This window comes from Passer domesticus, chromosome 9 (genome assembly GCF_036417665.1).
Source record: "Passer domesticus isolate bPasDom1 chromosome 9, bPasDom1.hap1, whole genome shotgun sequence".
In the NCBI taxonomy this organism is placed as follows: Eukaryota; Metazoa; Chordata; class Aves; order Passeriformes; family Passeridae; genus Passer; species Passer domesticus.
Window position 1 is genome coordinate 35,447,874 of NC_087482.1, and position 20,061 is coordinate 35,467,934.

The 20,061-nt window shown below is 47.1% G+C and overlaps 1 protein-coding gene across 4 annotated transcripts in view; it reads left to right on the forward strand.

The window, feature by feature from the left end:
- The window catches only part of MGLL (monoglyceride lipase), an 80,845-nt gene extending 62,167 nt beyond the window's left edge, over positions 1 to 18,678 (forward strand). For all 4 annotated transcript variants that reach the window (XM_064432711.1, XM_064432713.1, XM_064432712.1 and 1 more), the window contains exons 4-8: positions 2,248 to 2,384; positions 3,891 to 4,001; positions 7,946 to 8,035; positions 13,797 to 14,012; positions 14,950 to 18,678. In XM_064432711.1, the coding sequence (XP_064288781.1) occupies positions 2,248 to 2,384; positions 3,891 to 4,001; positions 7,946 to 8,035; positions 13,797 to 14,012; positions 14,950 to 15,075 (680 nt within the window). In that variant the 3' untranslated portion in view covers positions 15,076 to 18,678. The remainder of the gene's footprint in view (positions 1 to 2,247; positions 2,385 to 3,890; positions 4,002 to 7,945; positions 8,036 to 13,796; positions 14,013 to 14,949) is intronic.
- The last annotated feature ends 1,383 nt before the right edge of the window (positions 18,679 to 20,061 follow it).

A 20,061-nucleotide genomic window follows, 5' to 3' on the forward strand; every position in this document is an offset into this window, starting at 1 on the left:
TAATAAAAAAACCCTGGAAAAAAATTGAAGAGGAACTTGTCGCAGCATTGCACATGGGTGTTTCTTGGATTCCACAACCATTGCTTTGACTGTTACAAGCAGTGTCACTGTTGTGTGGTAGGAGCAGGGGAAATTCTTCACACTGAGAGCCAAGGAAGCTTTCCAGACCTCCCTCAGTCTCATCCAAAAATAGACAAAAGACTCACAGCTCCAGAGCAAGGAGTCGTGGCCCATTTACAGACCTGGGCCACGGGGACTTGCAGTCTCTGCTTGCACAGCTGTCTGAGCACTGGAGAGAAGGAGAGACTAGAAGCAAGTGAGGCAGGACTGGAGAAAAAAAAACCCTGAAGTGCAGAGCTCTGTTAGGGAAAATGTTCCTCTCTCTGGACTGTTCAATTCATATTAACCTGCTACATTTGGAGTTGAATAGTAGGCAGATAACACATTTGAGGACCATAAAGTGAGTGGACTGAATGGGTATAAAAGTTGTAATAAGCTCACTTTCCATCTGTAACAAAAACCAGTTTAAAGTCAATAGTTCCTCTAGCCACACACATGGTTTCACTTCTGGAGATTATCATGACTTGTATTTTAATTTGCTCTTCAATTTGTTTCTGGTCACCGATCCATGGAGGATGCTTGCTGCACTATATTTTGGCAGGAACTGGAGTGTGTGCATGGAAAGCAGAACTGGTAAAACTCTATTTATAATTGATCAGCATGATGTGTATGGGTTTTTGTGGCAGCCAGGGTGGCTGATTGCAGCCTTCACTGCCAAAAGATCCAGCTATGGAGACCACCTGACAAAAAACAAGTTTGGGGTTCAGTTTTTCCTAGATGGAGTGAATTTAGACCAGCTTTTTATTAGAAGTTCTGCCTAATTTGCAAGGTGATTTTTTTGGGTGGCTTACAAGAAAGCTGAGACCTACTGATTCCCACTGGTATGACCACTGCCAGCAGATGTGACCGACTACCTTTGTGGCTGTGTCAGTGGTGCTTTTCTTTGATGATCACTGCAAGGGGAACCACCCAGCATGTCAACAATTATCAGCTTCACCTCTTTTAACAAGCCATTGTCCCTTTGTGTCTATAAATTGCCTCAGTGCCCACTGGAGAAGGCCTAAGGAGACACCCAGCAGGAGGGAGATGTTCAAGACCCCCTATACCCTAACCCATACGGGTGGGATGTGTTTTCCCTTTCACAATTTTCCCTAACAACCTCCATGGAACAGAAACAAGCAAAGGGCTGTTTCTAAGGACAAATCCTATTTGTGGTAGACAATAGCATGCATGTGTGGTCAGGTAAGCATGCAAACTGCTTCCCCAAGGTGGTATTAATTTCAAGCCTTTGCAAGCTCAAAATTGCCTGGGGCTGTGTTGGTGGTGATGCTGGCTCCACCTCTGCCAGGGATGCCACTGTTCCCATGGCAACTCACCATCTCCCATTTTAATCTTCCCTTTCCCTTCCATTAGGCAAGATAATTCCCAGACACAGAGTGAGGGAACTGTGTCCAGGTGTTGTGCAGTTTGCATTAACACTCGTTTAAGAGGAGGATGCCACTGGATACTTGCCCACTGCAGACTGTTGCAACCTCCATCACTTGACCCCTTACCTCACACAGAGGAGGTTTCCAGCCCACCCAGCACTGCAGGATATCATGAGAAAAAGCAGGGCTGTGGAGTTTATGCACATTCAGGCCCTGGAAAAGGCAGTGTCCATGGACCATTAAATTTATAGCAACTGTATCTAGTATTCAGAATCTTTCTGTTCCTGGCTAAGATGCTACACAGCAATTACAGCTGTACAGTGAGCCACCAGACCCAAAGCATATGATCCCTGAGGCAAATCCCCATTTTCCAGGATGCAGTGACCCATCAGCAAAGCAAGACAGCCCTTCCTCACCCTGATGTTGAAGGCTGCCAGAAGTAAATTGATACTCTTAGTTTTGGAAGCAGATAGAATCATGGGGGAATAGAAGACCAAATTTAGAGGCTCCTTGCAATCCCTTAACATTCTATGATTCTATGATGTTTTTTTAAAAAGTCAGGTCATGGACAGTATGGCACTTGACAGTTCTGTGCAGTTTTCTTTGCATTTCTACAGCACTTTTTCTGTTGAGAGATGACTGCAGGAGAAGGTCAAGTTAGGACAGAAACAGTCCCACAGGCTTATTTCTGCCAGGTCCTTTCTTGACTGTAACCACTGGTTCAAATGCCTTAGCTGTGTGCTCTGCTTTTCCCCTGCAGTTGGCCATGGGCAGAGCGAGGGTGATCGTATGGTTGTCTCAGATTTCCACGTCTTCATCAGGGACAGCTTGCAGCACATTGATCTCATGAAGAAAGAGCACCCCAAACTGCCTGTTCTCATCCTGGGGCACTCCATGGTAAGCACCATCCCCTACCCCTCCCAGCAGAACCCAGGATGTGTCCTAGTCTGGTGGTACTCATGGGGATGGTGGGAAATAACTCATTCCACAGCAGGAAAGCAAAACTACAGGGAACCTTCCCTTCCCCTTCATTCACTGACTGATTTGCCAGCATGCTACAGCCCCGAGATCTGCCTTAAGTAAAGACAGTCCTTAACTTTTCTACCCCCACCATGGTCCTAATTAGCCATTTGCAAGGAGAAGCCTGCTTTTTGACATGACCATTCATTCCCATGGCTGTGTGGTAAGTCTCATCAGCTCCCTGCAGCATCAGGTTTTCCCTTTCATTTTAACCACTAACCAGGAGGTTAAGCCCTCCAAGGCTTTGTGAGCAGCATGGGGATGAAGCAAGAAAATACCCTGTAGCCTTATTCTGTTAAACAGCCTTACAGGAAAATGTACCAGGGATTAAGGCTGCAAAAACAAAGGCACTGATTTGGTGAACAGATCTGAAGCTTGATTCTGACAGCACGAGCCAAATCCCTTTATTCAAGCTAACAGTATTCCCACTGATGTCATTGATCTGCCCTCCCTGCCTTCCTGGAGGAGAGGAAAATGAATGAGTACTTTGGGATTCAGTCCATGCTCAGATAAATAAGTGTTCTGGCATAAGAAAGCATGGCATGCTCTGAAGGGCTCCCATGCTCCAAAGCCACCGTGTAACAAGGAGCAATTTCCCAGTGAAGCCTTTGAGATGCTTCTCGCTGCTGCTCCATTTAACAAGCCCCCGGTTCTCCAGAAGTGTGCAAGTTCCCCAAATATTTCCCTTGGCAACTAATCCTCTGCAAACTTTCCCAAGCAAGCCCACAGGATCCCTCCCATCTGTACCCCTCACCATCAGCCCGTCCTCGTGCGGGATGGCTCAGTCTGGCTCTCATTTATCTCCAGACCATGGGCTGGTGTTTGCTGCCAGACCCTTGGCACAGCACTGTGGGGCTGGAGGGGCTGGGGACACTGGGGAGGAGAATATTTAATTCCCATTAATTAGTGAAGATTTTCACATGCCAGTGGCAGCATTGCTGTTGCCCAGGTTACCAATGGCACAGCACGGAGCAAGCCCAGCTTCAGGGCATCCTCCCCATGCAGCACCAGCCTGTCAGGCTGATAAACCCCAACTAATTTTTCAAGTCCCACCTGAACTACCACTTCAGACATTTTATTCTCAGTCCTTTAAAGTAAGGAGGACACAAGGCATCCCAGGGAGCTGATGGACGTTGCATGGAGTTGAGTTGTGTGATGTGAGGGTTTATAGCATGAGAACAGAAACCAGATCTCTTCTCCCCCACAAAACCCAGACACTTCCAGTGCTTCCACTCCTCCAGCCTTCCTTGCTGACCCCACTGCACTCTGAGTGGGGCAGAAGTAATTGCTTGCTTGGACTAAACCTCTTCCAGTAACAGGATTATGATACAAACAAGATGTTGGCACCTGTATTAAGCTGTGGGCTGTTATTTTGCATTGCAGGGGGGAGCCATCTCCATTCTGACAGCTAGCGAGCGACCCAGTGAGTTTTCAGGCATGCTGTTAATCTCTCCTTTAGTGGTAGCCAGCCCAGAAGTTGCTACTCCCATCAAGGTAAGAGCAACCTCCTGTTGCACATGGTCACCTTGCTCTTCTGCAGAAGGAAAAGTGTTAAGACCTCTGGCCTTGAAATGCAAAACCCTGCTGGGATCTGTCACCCAGATGCCAGTCAATACTTTTCTTCTAAGCACCTCCCCCACAGTTCCACCTACTTTTCAGAGGGGAAGTGAATCCTGAACCTGTCCAGAAAAAACCTGTTTAAGCAAGAGTTGGGTACTGGTGGTAGCAGACTGTGCTTTCTTCACCTCACCCCGTGGCAGCCCACACAATGCTGTCCTTTCCCTTCCTCTCCTACAGCTTTCTTCCTGACTCATGCAGAGTCTGGTGTAGTTGCAACACAGGCTGCTGGCTAAGTCAGGCCAGGGTTATTTTTGGCATTTGGGGGATGACCAATTTCTGAACAGAACTAGAGCTCCTCAGTCTCAGAAATCCTTTATGAGCCTCAAAAGAGGCTCCCAGGTAAAGCATCACTGCCCCAGCTGCATCCCATTTGGTTTGGTACCATAACTGGTTCTTGTCCAGACCATCTCTTTTGGTTTGCATTTAGGCTTTATCCCCCCTCCCATTTACATCTGCCCTCCAGAGCTGTTTCTGATCCACAATTGCATTGCCCAGTTTGCCCTTCCCCAGGGAAGTTCTGCAAAGCAACTGAGCCTCAGTTCTCTCCTCCTTTTTGCATTCTAAAAAGAAAAAACAACAATCCTAAAAGAAGCTGGACCAAAGGGAAGGAGCAGCTAAACCAGCACGAAGGACAGAGCCTCTCATTCCCACGGGACTCCTTCCTTTATCCTCTTTCCTTAGACACTTCTCCTAGGGCTAGCTTCTTGTTTTAATTTACTTCTAAGCTATTTCTCCTTTTTTTTTTCCTTCTGTGAAGAAGGAGACAGATTGCCTCAGCCTTCAGTATAGTCCTGTCCCACTTTCTGCTGCAGCCAAAGCCATCTACGGACCTCACAAATCATTACAAGCACCAAAGGGTGCTTTCTAATCACCTCTTTTTCACTGAAAAAAAATGCATTAAGACCTTTAGCTTAAGATGCAGGACGCTGCTGAGATCTGCACCACCTGGATGCCAGTCAATATTTTCCTTCTAAGTGCTTTCCCATAGTCCTACCTAATTTTAAGTGTAGAAGTGAATCCTGAAGTCATCCAGCCCAAGTAAACTTATTTAAATAGGAGCCAGAGTACCAAAGTCTGGTTTTAGGAGGCTGGTTACTGATTCTTCATGTGAGGCTACATCTGGCATAAGTGTCCTGTGAGCAGCAGTGGTCCTGCTTTTTCTTACCTGGGAAAGCAAAAAAGAATAACCATTAAGAAAAAATAATAAACAGTCTGAATATGAGAGAGGCTGTTAGCCTTTTCTTTTTAATCAAGGGAAATAGAGAAAGATTGCTATAGCTTTACCTTTTGCTGGATGCTAAAACCTTTCTCAAACAAGGACTCACCAGTTCTTTGGGAACTAGCATTAACGTAGTGTGGTTTGTTGCAGATCTGTACCAGGTGTTGCTTTATTTCCCGTAAGAAATAAATGCAATGATGCATTATTCAGGTAGGAAATCCTCTTCTCTAACTGATATATTTTGGAGGTTTTTATATAGTCTGTTTCCTAGAAAGTCTCTCACATACAGTATTACAAAAGCACAGTCAGTTTCATTCTCTTTCAAATCTATTGCATCTCAACACTGATAAAAAATTAATTATTTCTGAAATAGCTCTGTTCTGTCACACTCAGTTGAAATCATTTTGGGAGTTGAAAAGGTATTTGCAAGAGGAAGGATTGAAAACAAGCAGAGTATTCCTGCATAAACCACATTTTCCCATAAAGCTATGTGGTTTTTTTCCTCTGAGAGTCAAAAAACATTTCATGGTGATTGTGCTTCTGAGGAACAAAGGCTTAGTTTTCCCTTGGAACTGGTACGACTTCTCAGCCCTGGGCCATTTCCCAAGGACCATTGCATTCATCCCTTTGCTGGGGAAGTTTCCAGCTGAGCAAGAATTTACCTTGGCCTGAACAAACGAGGGCTCAAGACAACAATAACAGCCAGCCAGATGACACACTGGGTCCTTCAGACCCTCTTAGAAATAACCTTCCCTGACTGCTGAGCCAGCCCTGGCAGCAGCAGAGGCACAGCATGTTTGCAGGCTCTGTGCAGGAAGATCAAATGCTGCTTGTGCAGAAACAATTTCACCAGTGCCCTGTAAATCCTGTGTCCTGATGGAAACATCCAGTTGCAAATCCACTAGAGTGAGAGGGATCTTGCTGCCTTCCCCCTTTTCTTCTCAACTGACCTGGACAAAATTCAGCTCTGAATCTTTGCAGTTTCAAAGGCAGCAGGGACGGGAGTCACATATGCTGGCAAAGGGCAGAGCAGGGGTGAAAGAGCATCTCCCTCTGCATTTCAGCTATTGAATGCTTTGAAATCAGGTGGGCAGGACATCCCCTTAGGAAATATTCCCTGGTGTTTAATCCTGTACTGACCCTCAGCCTATTGTTTAAGGACTCACTACACTATATTCTCTTTACCTTTTGTGTTTTCACCTCTTGCTGATCTATGGCTTTCTAACCTGACTGAGCATCACGTTGCTCACTGTCTTTCAGCCCGAATCTACACTCAGTAACAGTGGGTGCAAAGGACTTTTCCTAAGGTGTAATCAAACTGGAAGAAAGTACTATATTAATTTTTATTGTTGTTGTTCTTGTTGCTTTATTCCTTTATTCTGTTCAGTTTAGCAAAGATGATAGTCATCAGGTTCAGAGTCCATAACCCTGCCTAGGACACATGAAGGTGCACAGCTTAAATCACCACTGCCTGGAGTTAACATGAAATGAGGAAAACCCCATTCCCTCTTGGATAATCATAAACTCATACCTGCATTGTTATGTAGTAAAAATTAACTTTGCTGACACAATGCCATAGCCAGTGAGAGGCTCAGTATACTGGCAGACAGTGACACGGGGTCCTATTCATGTCTACCCCAAGGTACACACATGTTCCTAAACCTGCTGTGAGTCTTTACTGCTTTTCACTCCTCAGTGACTTTGACTTCAACCTTGTGTTATTCCTCTAATATCATAATTAATCTGTCATGTGTCATCTGTGATCTGAAGTGCATGGGAGTGCTTCAGAAATGAAAAGGAATCTGCAGAAAGAGAGAGCATAGGGGTCAGCCTACCTCCAGTTAGCTGTGAACACCACAGCACCACAAACCAGACCAATGAACACTAACTGTGTGTTTTCTGACTTAAGCAGCGATCACTTAATTAAAGGCAGCTATCAAAGATCAGAGCTCTGGTATCAATGTGCTTGTAGTGCTATTGAAATGAAAGATGTTACCCTTTCTTCTACCAGCAGTTTCCAGCCTAGGCTGCTCAGTGCTTTTGTGTGTGGTTCCCAGGAGACGTGTGAGCAATGGATTCCCTTAGCCAATGCATGCACACTTGGCTGTTGTTTATTTACAGGTTCCCTGGAGAATGCACTTATCAAAACGAGTGCAGCCTTGGCAACTGCTGCAAATGGCACCCAACATCGCTTGTGCACTGCAGCCTGAGATCAGAGCTGTGGCAGCAAGGAAAGGGCAATAAAACACCAAAACCCAGCCCTCTCAGAGCTGGAAATTACCTTTTCCTATCAAAGTACTTAGCTGAGACCTTTCAGAAATTAACTTAAGAATGAGGAAAAGCCACAGTACAATGAAGTGCTGCTGCATGTGGACGGACAGCTGACGGCATTTCAGTCTAGCACACCCACTCCCTGCTCCCAGGAGCAGTTTAAACACTTTCCTTGTTAAGGGAAATGTTTTAAATATAGGACAGAGTTAGCTGACAATTCTCAACTGTTTAACTCCTGTGCTGATTTCCATCAGATCAGGATTTGGGCCTCTATGTTCCCTCTCTTCCTCTAACTGGCTCTTTGACTGCTTCCTTTCCTCTCCCACAGGTTTTTGCAGCAAAAGTGCTCAACTTTGTGCTCCCAAACCTATCACTGGGGTCGATAGATCCAAGTGCAATTTCCCGGAACAAGAAAGAGGTGAGAACCTTAATATAATTTTAACTCACTGTATAGTTGCTATCTTGTCCCAGTCCTGCCATTTTTCTTTTAGAGAAACCCACAAGTGTTTTGCTAAATCAGGAAAGCAAAATCTGTGCTGGTGTAAAAAGGTGACATGTCTCTGAAGCCAGTGGACCTGACTGCTCACAGAAGGCTGTGGGAAACCAGCTGCTCCTCCCTGGGGTGTGCCTTGCACCCGCAGCTGCTCTGGGTACCAGATGTGACAGAGAGCTACAGGTGCAGGGGGAAGCACATGGAAGCCATGTCTTTGTCTCTGCTGCACCACTACCACTCATAACAGCAGCAAAACCCAACTCAGGTGGCAAACACACTGCTAATGTCAACTTTTCCACCCCTGCTCTTTGCAGTGAAATCATGCCAAACCCTACAGTCCTGGGGATTTGTTTTCCTGTTTCCAAACCAGGATCACATTGTGCCAGACGCATTCAAGCAGAGGACAAGAGCAGGCTTGAACCAAAGAACTTGTGCCAACGTCTCCTGGATCACACTCTGACTCTGCTACAGCCTTTCCAAATAAATGATATATCCATGCTGCACCCAAGAATAATACTTGAAGGAGCTGCAATTGAAGCAGCTGTTGTAACAACACAGCTCCAGCTTCACCACTGCGAATGTGCATGGAACTGTCCTGGGGTTGAGTTTTTACAGTGCCACAATAGCCTGGGACTGGTCTCCCCCTCCCACTCACTCCTGGTAATAACTGTGCCAGCCTGTCCGTGCCATCACTGCACAAACAGCTGTAGTTGCACTGCTGCAACACCACCCAACGAGGGTTTTTCCCTCTCACCACTGTGGGAGGAGTGAAAGGAGATTGTCAGAAACCATAAGTGAATGAATGTGCTCAGGTTAGACCCAGAACTTGGTGTGTTTCAGAAAGCACAATTTTTTCTTGAATTATGGCACTCAGGGGTGTCTCAAGAGCCTTTCTGGTGCAAAGTGGTCACTTGTTCCTGTGCTCCCATGCTCACATCTCACTGACAGATGCTGTAATTTTCCCTGCAGTTCATGCAATGGTTCATACCTTAACTAGGAATTAATAAATTTATTTTCTCTGGGGAGGCAGCTCAACCAGCATTAGAATTGAAGCTGAAAGGATCAGGGGCAAAGACAATGCCAACACCTGTGTGGGTGCAGTGCATTTGGCCTCGGCATATCCCACATCTTTGGCTCACCTATTCAGAAAACTGGAAAGAAAGAGTTTCCCAGAATAGCCTCAGGGCTCAGGGTTGTTTCTTGGCACTGCCAGAAGGGTTTTTGTTCCAATGACTTTCACTTCACTTATCCTTGAATAGAGCATAAGATTTCACTGTGTTGGAGGTGGAAAGATCCGAGGAGCTGCGGAAAAGAAGACAGGACTAGTGTGGAGTGAGATCATGTGCATCCGCTGATGCACCGTGTGACATATGCTCCAAAGTACCATCTGAGGCTGCACAAAATCTCTGCCTGGGAAGAAGGCTGACTCCAGTCTAGCTATAGAAACCTGTTCTTAATTGCATTCAGCTGCCATAACTCGATGCATATAATTCAGAGAAAAGGTTTAAATGAGACAATCAATTCACTAAAATGACACAGAGGAAAGTTTTCACATCTATATTTGTGTTTAGAGGATAAAAGCAATCAGTGCTCTGGAGAAGGAGAGGAATTGGAGAGCTTTATTCCCTACCTGAAGAGTGAGCATGTCTGCGACGTGTGGGTCTTTTCCTGCTTCTGCACTGATTTCTTATGTGACACCTGACCTTTGCTGCAGCTGCATTTGAAGAATGTTTTAAATTTAAACACTTAAAGACATTTAAAATACACCTCCAAGAGCTGGATCCTCTGCTGGAAGATGCAACTGTTGCACTCGATAGCTTTGTAGGAGAAAAGAGACGATGTAGGGACATCCTGAATAATAATAATACATTTAGGAAAGTGTCAGAGAGCTCCTGAAATTGGCACACAGTATTGACTGAGCACTTCTGTGTTCTGGTAATGTTAGGAATCACCACAGCAACCACTGGACATACTTTATAATAATTGCTATTGTGTTGTCTTTCTAACCACGTATTTGCTGCTGCTTCATCTGTTCTGTGATGCTTCAAGTCTCTAAAGCTTCCTTGGAGCATTGTTTTGCTCTGCCCTTTCCCTTTCCATGGAGCAAGGGAGAGCCTTTGCAGTGGATAAAGGTGTAGGTCTGCTTCATTAGAGCCTGCCCATAATGGAGATGTCTTCCAAACGAGACACCCTGTGAGCTGTGCTGCCTTCTCACCTACACGTGAGCACACAGCTGACATAGCAGCTGTGGGTAGTGATAGAAAGCACTTTCCTGACCCCCTTCAAACACCAAGACTTGAGGGTCCAGGCACTTACTGAAGACAAGACAGCATTTTGGTCCTCTGCCTGCCTCTAAGCACACTCCACCCTCCTTTTGCATTCAAGATGCTCAGATTTAAAGCACACAATGTGCTGGAAACATCCATTATTTATGTTACACATACTCTCCTGCCAGACCAGCTTTCTATTCACTAGAAATATTTTTGGGACAACATCCAAGAATTTCCTAATGAGTTTGTGTTCCCAGAAAGCTGTCTTCAGGCTATGGGGACTGAAATATGGAATGATATAGAGATGTTTGTTTGATGTTTGCTGTACCAAACACAAGAGAGAAAAAAGAGAGCAAGAAGCAACCTTAGAAACCAGTCCTGTAATTCCAAAGAGGAATGCCATCACAGTGATAGGAACCCCTTTACCCCAGTAATCTTTGTTAATTGCTGTTGACTTGGTGGAATGGTCCCCCTGACTTAAGCCTTGTTCCTGCCAAGTCCACACAGGATGAGGCTGCAAGAGGAGATGCAGAGCTCTAAACAGGTCAATGCAATGCAGCAGCCTGATGGTTGCTTCTGTACTGGAATTACATAAAGATGAAAACAGCTGTTGTGAGAGACCCTGGAGAGCCTTTGCCTGAGAGGGTCTGGAAGCAGTCACAGGCTCTCCTGGGATCACCTTCTGTTCTTGCCCCCCTATCTCAGAGCTTGGTGCAGCAACAACAGTTTTGGGCTTGCAGGGTTTGCAGATTGTAGCCTGCAAAATATGAAGCCTGTCTTCCCTCCTTCCCCAGGGAGCTGCTGCTTGGCACTCACCCCATGCACTGAGCATTAACTCTGACAAGGATTCCCTTCACTGACTATGAACAGGATACTGCCCCTGCACTCCTGATCATTTGGAGCTGGGACTGGATTTGGCCTTTAATTTTTCTCCTGCTGTCATCTACACAAAAATATTTGTTGTCTGCTCAGTAGCTAAAAAATCCCCATTCTTTCAGGCAACAAGAGAAAGAATGAAACCCTCCAGGTCATTCTTGTAGCATTTATGGGGGTGGGGAGGGGGCCAGCTCACATGAATTCATCAACACTGTTTTACTCCATGGGAAGGGACCTTCTGTCAATCCATCCACCCATCCCTCTGAATCCCCACTGCAAAATCTCTTATTTATTACATTCAATTATAAAAACAACCAAACAAACCCACCAAATGAAAAAATAATAAAACCCACCCACCTCAAAACTCTGTTGCTTTAGCACAGCACCATGACATAGGTCCAGATTAGGCTGAATCCAGTTTCTAAGTAGCCAGTGCAACACAGGTTTTACTCAAAAAGCTGATGGAAGTCACCATACTTGGCTGAGCACACCAGGGTAGACCCAGCTGCCAACACAAGAGTGAGCTGCACCCCATCAGGTGCTTGGTGTTCTGAAAGTCCAAGCTGAGCTTCTTCCATGAGCAAATTCACAAGGGAACGATTTCTTCTAAACACAGGCAGCTTCTTGCCCTGTTTGAAAGGCTTTGGATAGCAGGGAAGGTACAGCTGAACAGTGCAGGGGATGAAAGATGCAGGTGGAGGTTTGTGCACCAACAAGCTGGCTGGGCACTGGGATGGTCCATGTGGAGCCAAAGGACTGTGAGCTGTTCAGTCTCTGCTTCCCAGGGCCATTAGCAGGAGCAGAGGATGTTTACCATATCTCAATGTCTTAACCACAGTCTCATCTTTGCAGTTGCCTGCAGTTTTCCAGACCCTCAGCAGACACATACTTCTTTGAAAGGGAGATACTGTGTGTAATATCCTAATATGATGAGCTGTGATGATTGTCTTTGTCTCCCTGCCAAAAATTACCCCTCACTTCAGAGCAGACATAATCTTGCACAGAGACCAAAATACAACAATAGCCTTAATCAAATCCTAGAAACATCCACCACTTCCAAGGATCCCTAAGTGAGTTCGATGACAGCTTGAATTTTTCAGTCCAACACAAAGTGGGGCGGCTGTACAGCTGTCCCTTCCTGGGCCATCCTCAGTACTGTGGGCTGGGTCTGAATGGTGTCAGCCACTAATAATCCCAAATTTCCCACCACATCTTTCTCTTGCTCCATGTAGGGTTAGGAACCATGAATTCAAGCAGTGGGAGATTGTGGGGAGTGGAAGTAAGAAAGTGATGGGGAAAGACTTGTGAGCACCAGGGTGCCTCACTGCCACCTCCATTTCCAGTGCTTTGTGTTCCAACACATTTGAGATGACAACAGGAGAAACTGGCTTCAAACTCTCTAGCAAGTGAATGCATCTAGGTGGGAAAGCCCCACCACGTTCTGCCACCCTGAAAATTTCATCTCACAGGGAACTGAAGACAGAATCTACCACAAGACCTTTCTGTCCTACAGTGCCTGCCTGTGCTACACCTACACATGGCTGCATGTCCTTGGGTGGCTGTTGGGTCACCTCCCACCCATGGTCTCCTCAGGAAAGGCACAGGCAGAAGCCAAAGGACCTCAAGTTAATGCCTTCAAGGTAGAATTTGAACAGAGCCCACTGCCTGTGAGGAGAGGAGGAGACTGTTTTCAGCTAACCTATAAATAACCATCATTTCTATAAACATCTGCCAGGGTTGGGAGAAAGTGGAGGCTGTGCCAGAGACCAGCCCATAATCAAAGCATTCTGGCAAATATTGCGATAGTGGGGTCTGTGTGGGCCGTCTCCACATACAGTATACAAATATTTACTGTAGATTTGCCTGCTGCAGTAACTACTCCTTCCTAGCAACTTTCTGTACCAGCTCTTGAGCATTTTTATCCCCTCACAATCTGGCTGAGCAAGTTGTTGACTACTTTTTTTGCCTACCACCTAATACCATCATTTGCTGCCTTGTCTGTCACGCTTTGCAGCCAGAGATGAGCCCTTGGCTTTGCAGTCACCTCTGTCAGTTGTCTGGAGGTGTAGGTCACCACCCCCAGACAGAGAAAGAGAACATTTGAGCCTTCAGCAGAGAGGATATTGGCCTGGAGAATGTCAGCTTTCAAATAACACAGTCTGAAGAACTCTCTGTAGAAGAGATATCACATTGGAATGACAGAAGGGCACAGCAGAGGAGAAAAATGCAGGCAGGAGCCCCTCTGGAAATGGTATTTGTCCAACACTGGTTGTTTCCTTGCAGGAGCTTCTGTCAAAGAGCTCTGGCTTGAATATTTTCTAATGGTTTAAGAGAGAAACATGCAGCAAAGAGCATGTCAGGCTGTGGAGCAGTGCTGGTAAACCACAGTACCTCAGCCTTGACTCTGATGGCCGGATGTCCTGAGAGAGTAGGGAATGGCTGTGCAAGCCAAGGGAAGACTCTTCACTGCCAGGCTGATCTGCTTTTCCTCTTATGCATGAAATATTGCTAATCTTAAATCACCTCCTTCTCCCTGCCAGATGGAGTCGTACACATCTGATCCCTTGGTCTACCACGGTGGCATGAAGGTCTCCTTTGTCATCCAGCTGATGAACGCCATTGCCAGAATTGAGCGAGCCCTGCCCAAGCTGACTCTGCCCATCCTGGTGCTACACGGCTCTTCTGACAAGCTCTGCGACATCAGGGGCTCTTACCTGCTGATGGACACGGTGCAGAGCCAGGACAAAACGCTCAAGGTCATCCTGCTTTGTCATTGTTAGGGGATTAAGCTGTCAGTGTTGGCCTGAGCATGAGTGACTGTGAGGGGTGGGAGCCTGCTGACCCCCAGAGAGCTGGAGGCAAACAGAGCTGGTGGGTGGGTGAGGCTGGGCAGGTGACAGCCCCTTTCACCAGGAGGCAGCCCAAGCTCAGCCCTCCCTGGGCTCAGTGTGGTGGCCTTTCACCAGCTACAGCCAGGCTGGGGGCAGGGGATGCTGGCTGCATGCCTAGAGGGTGTCTTGGACATGAAGCAGCTTGGTGTAGAAGTAGAGCAAGTCTCATAAGCAGGTAAAGCATTGACCCAAAAAGCTCTTCTGAACAATGCCAACTGTGTGAGCACCAGCCTTACCTCATGTTCCAGCGTGTAAAGGTGCAGGAAGGTCTTTCCAAAATGCTGGACAACAAAAGCCACTTCACATCTGCTCATTTCAAGAGAACCACAGCTGATTAACCAATTGTTAGCACATGAATAAACCTGAAAGAAAAGGGAGGGAGACCAAGGGAAAGCTTTTGTCATCAGAAAAATAACTGGATAGTCTGAGCATAAAAGGAGTAAAATTGCACAAGGCATGATGGGAACATCCCCCATTGTCCTTTACATTCCAAGGGCATGATAAGTATTTCCTCCTCCTTAGTGGAATGGGGCTGGGACATGCATTATGTTCCTAAAGGGCAGCAGGGTGCTCTGGTACCCACAGATATCAGGCAGCAATGCCAACACCTTCCTGCTTGTTGAGGGCCAGCACCACCAGTGGCATCTCCTTGATTTCATAACCTGCTACATCTTGGAAAAAACCTGACAAGCTGTGGGCAGAGGTGTTGGACCTGTGGGTGTTGATGAGAGGGGACTGAAGGCTGTTTTGTTCATGCAGATTTATTTTTTCTGTGCTAATCTCTACTTCTCCCTGGTTACAGGTGTATGAGGAAGCCTATCATGCCCTCCACAAAGAGCTGCCTGAGGTCTCTACCTCTGTCTTCACAGAAATACTGACGTGGATTGGCCAGAAGGTCTCAGCAGCTGGGGAAACCAGCCATACTTAAGAGCAATTGCATTTGCAGCTCTTACTGGGGTTTTCTAGGTTTTTCTTACTAGAAATCTCTTGGGAAAAGATCTAACATAGAGGGATTCTTGGAATATTTTATCACACACAGCTTAAGGGAGGGTGGGGGGAGAGGCACAGGGTGGGGCATTGTTTGCTGATGCAAATGGCCACTGCCCTAACCTGGAGAAGAGTTGATAGCTGGGGATGCCCCTCACCCACCAAACTTTCTCCACGGCTTCCCCTTCTCTGCTTTGCTGTGGTGACTGGGGTGTGTTTATACTGCAATAATTATTGGTATGTCAAAGAAATCAGTATCTTCCACTTAATGGTTTTGATGCCAGGTGCGTCCCTTGTTCCCACCATCCAGCACCTTAAAAACCCTGGTCCTTGAGAGGAGAGCACTAACGAAGGTGCTGGGTGATGAGGAGAGGCTAAAGATGGAGTTGACAGCTCCCTGAAGGTGAAAGGCTGATTTTCAAGATCAGACCCTTTTGGATACTACCTTTTTAAGCAGACCAGGCCAGGGGATAGAGATGCCTCCCCCACCACCCTGCACATCCTCTGCAAATTGCACTCCGGGAAAGCATGTTGAACAGTGCTTTGATTTTCATCATCCAAGCAGGATCCCAGAGGGAAGAGCAGGAATGTGGAATCCAACCCATTTAGCACATTCAATTCCCCTGCTTTTCCCCATGTCAAACGCCCATCTCATCTGCAAAGTGAACTACTCTGTAAATATCCCTAGGGACTGGGGTTTTTCCTTCCTCTCTTCCTTTTTTTGTTTTTTTAACTCTCCTTTTTTTTTCCTTTTGGAATTAATCACTTGTGCTACTGAAACTGAAAAAGCAAAGTCAAAGTTATAAGAGAATATAGTAATATAATATATGATATAGAGGTGGCTGGAAGCTGGGAAAGAAATGGGAGGAGAGTAAAGAAGGAGTTAATCATTCCTTCTTGGCAAGGAACATTGTTGTCCTACCAGGATCTGGTCCTTTCACCATAACTTTACAGTCATAATCTGTTGTTTTCCTTCATCAGTTGGAAAATGTCCTGAAAATAATGCTAGTGAGAAGTGCAGAGCATCTGCTGGGTGGGGAGTAGCAGTGGGTGTCCTCATGGTCCACTGGTTTGGCAGGAGACCCACAGCACGAGCAGAGATCCTGTCCAAGCCCATCCCAGCTCCTCCTAATCAGCTCTGGGGTAGAGCACTGAGGGGCTGAGCTCAGCCCTCAGGACATGTGGAGAGCTGAAGGCAGAGTGTGGAGGGTGATCTTTGTGGAGCTCCACCTTGCTGTACCAGGGCATCCACAGACCCTGCTGTGCAAGCTGCCCTGGAGGAGCCTGTGGACAGGGCCTGTGGTGCAGCTAAGCCAAATTCTTGAGCTGCCTGAGTCTCTGCTAGCAGCAGGGTGAGAGGAAAGAGTTTAGACCCTGGATGAGAGCAGAGGCATTGTACTGGCACAGTAAAAGCTGCACAGTGATGACAGAGTGGCTGTGCGGGCCGATTCTTCCAGCGTGATGCTTCTTGGCACTATCCAAAGGGAAGGGGTTTAACCTGCACCTCTCCCTCTGATTTTGTAGAAGAGAATGCAAATGTTGCACTATGAGAGTGGGGCATCTCCCCCAGTGACAAACCAGCCCTTACTGCCTTCCCTGGCAGCAGCAAGAAGCACCAACCACTGTGCCTTGAGCTGCTGTCCCCAGGGCTGGATCCCTCCTTTGACAGTCAGGGGGTCACCCACCTCTCCTCCCTTTGGAAGCAGTTCTAGCAAGGTTCAGGAAAGGGACCTCTGTGCAATAACAGTCAGAATCAGGGCTCAGTCCCATTCAGTCCCAGCAGCATGGATGGATGACAGATATGTGGATGCAGGTTGTATCCTTGTAGTTGCCCTAAGGGGCCCAAGTCAGGGAAGCTCTTTTATACAGGTTGATCCAGGCACTTTGGCATTTGTATTTTCTTGCCTCTAAAGAGAGGAAGGAGCTGTAGTTCTCCCAGCAACGTTATCTTTTAATTGAAATATTGTTCCAGTGCAATTGGCTGTTCTCAGCAGTCCCTGTGAAACCTCTGGTGACACTTACTCTGGGAAAGAGCAATGAGCAGGTGACCTGCTCTCCATCTTCCAGCAGCCTGCCTTGAGGCAACTTCTGTTGCCTGAGCAAGATCCCTCCTGGCCAGATGCTGCTAGAGAAAGACAGCAAGAAGAGAAACATTACAGCAGTGATAAATCTCACCTGCTTCTTCAGCTGGAAGGGGAAACAAGTGGGTGTGATCCAGAGGTGACAGACATTGCGGGGGTAGTAGCAAGATGATGATTTAAGGATAGGATTTTTGAAAGCACTTTTCTTGAGGAAGTCAGGAGGAGTAAATCAATGCCCACAATTTTTACATCCCTTCCAAAGTGACAAGCACTTTGTAGGAGTGGAGAGGGAAGTGACCCTTCAGCAGAAAGGTCAGAGCCTGTCCGCTCCCTCCAACCTGGCTTCAGGCAGAGGAACTTCCATTGTCAGTGCCTTTGCTAAAATGTGTCCTTTCACTCAAGAAACATCTGCAGCTGAACAGAAATAAAGGGAAACAAATTACATTGATCTGGGGAAGACTTGTCTTTCAGTCTATAGCTAAACTCAGCAGTGGCACACAGCCTGGGGAGGCTGTTTGAAAAAAAGGTTTACAAACAAAACCTGCAAAGATCAGCAAGAAAAAAAAAGCCAAATGACCCCAAAGCCATGGCACAGCAGCAGGTATTGCCACCCTCAGCCAGTTTTCTGAAGAGTTACCTTCTGAGGCAATTAACACAGGGAAACCTATCCAGAAGAAGCTGGGCACCGCCTGTGCTGACCCCACAGACCCCTGGGCTGGCTGCTGAGCAGAGGGGCCACAGCTCCTTGGCAGGTGGGGAACAAGAGCAGGGGGAAGGAGCCAGGAACAAATGAGCCTGGGCCAGGTGAGACTGCACCAATCTGCACATTTCAGCTCTCTCTGCTGCTGCTGATCCCTTCCCCTGCCTGTAAGCTCCTTTATACTGACCTAGTTAGGTTTCACCAAGCCCCGGAGGAATTCTTCCTTGGCTGACCAGATTAGCAGTGAGCAGAGCAGCTGCTGAGGGAAATGTAATTACACTCTATTTCCAGCTGGCAGGTACCACTTGCAGGGAGCACAGCCAGCCTTACAATGTTGCTGTGCAGAGCTGCACGAGAGTCTGGTCTGCCTTGGAGAACAGGTGGCACTCGTGACTGAGCAATAGCAACGTGTAACTACTGTATATATCACCACCTGTAGCACTGAGAGGCCATTTCCCACTGCCTAACCCATCCTGTTTTCTATTTAGCCTGTCCTTTTTATACCACTCACCTTAGCACACTGCCAGCACAAACCCGTTGGGATCACGTTTCCTTTTACAAGTAATTCCTGAGGTTGTCTCTCTTGTTCTGTTGTGTTCCAGTTCAATAAAATACATTATATATATATATATATATATATATACATATATAAAAACATATATACATACACATGTATTTTCAGTGGAAAAACCATATACAAGTTTAGGATTCTTAAAGGAATACAATGTATATTGCAACTAATAATAAAGTTATGTTTTCTGAACAGAGTGTGTCTGAGGGTGTCATTGGTGACCATTCCAAAGTGCTTCCCACAGCCCAGACTGAACAACAATTGCTGTTGGAGGACAGGCAATATCAGGCAAACAGCCTGCTTCAACACCTGGTTCCCATGATTTTAGAAGCCTATTAAATGTGATGTTGGTCCTGAACTAAACCCACTTCCAACAGGAAGCATCTGCACTGTGGCCAGGAGTACCTGCTGATTAAATCCTACATTTTGACCCCAGCTGTGACCGCAGATCAGGCTGGGGAGTGGCTTTGATGCTCTCAGCTCCCAGGCAGTGCCCAGATGCTGTGAGAGCTCCTGGTCCATCCAGGTGGTGCTGTCAGAGTGCCCCACACTGCACAACTGTCCCCCCTGCCCAGACAGTGGGGCTGGGCCAAAGAGCAGCCTCAAGGTGCTCTCCTGCTCTCCTCTCCATGCACATTTCAGGACAAGCCACTCACACTCCAAACCCCGTGACAACTGCTGCAGCAGGGGACAGACAGGGCAGTCTGCAGTCCTGTCTCATGTCAGCCCTCTGGCCAGAGACATTAGCAGCACCAGACCCAACCTGCAACCTTCATCAACTCATTTCATCTTCCTTATGCCTCAAGTCACTAAATCCAGAGATCAGTATTTTCCTTCTGCAGCCCTGTTCAGGCTCTTTGTCTGATCACACTCCAGCTCACCAGGTCAGGAGCTCTGGCCAAGGGCTTTGATCAACACAGACAACAGAGCTGGGGCTTTTCACCAAGCCAGCAGGCACGCCATGCTAGTAAGGAACATCATTAGTAACAACATTTGCTTTAATTCTGGCAAGTCCACAGCTCTTTCTTCTGATATCTTGGTGGTTTGTTAAGCTCAACACAGTTTTGAGGGTCACTGGAGGGTGCACACCGTGGTGCTGGGGCAGGGACTGAGCACAGGAGGAGGGGACAGTCCTTCACAAGGCAGCAGCAGCAGCACACAGGAGCTCTTTTGGAAGTGCACTTCTCCCAGTGTCACCACCTGATGGCTGGCGAGCTGTCACAGCCACAGGTGGCCTTCCTGGTTTTAGCCTGTGCTTCTCCTCTGATCCTGAGAGTCTGCAGGAACCTTTTGCCTTTTTCTCTTCCCTCAGGCTGTGCTCAGTCTGGTGTTATCCAAGGCTGGCTCTGGGGGCAGCCACCAGCTGGGGATCAGCCAAGGAATGGTAAAGCAGGAGCCAGAGCAGTGCCAGGGTGAGGGGGAGAGCTCCTCAGGAGCCCTTTCCAGCCCCCTGGCAAGGACAGACGGCCTGCGTCACCACTGGGACATAAGAGGTGCCATACTCAGTCACAGTGCAGCAGGGGCCATGCCTCTGTCAGACTTTGGCACCACCCAGGCCAGGCTCAGGCACTGAGA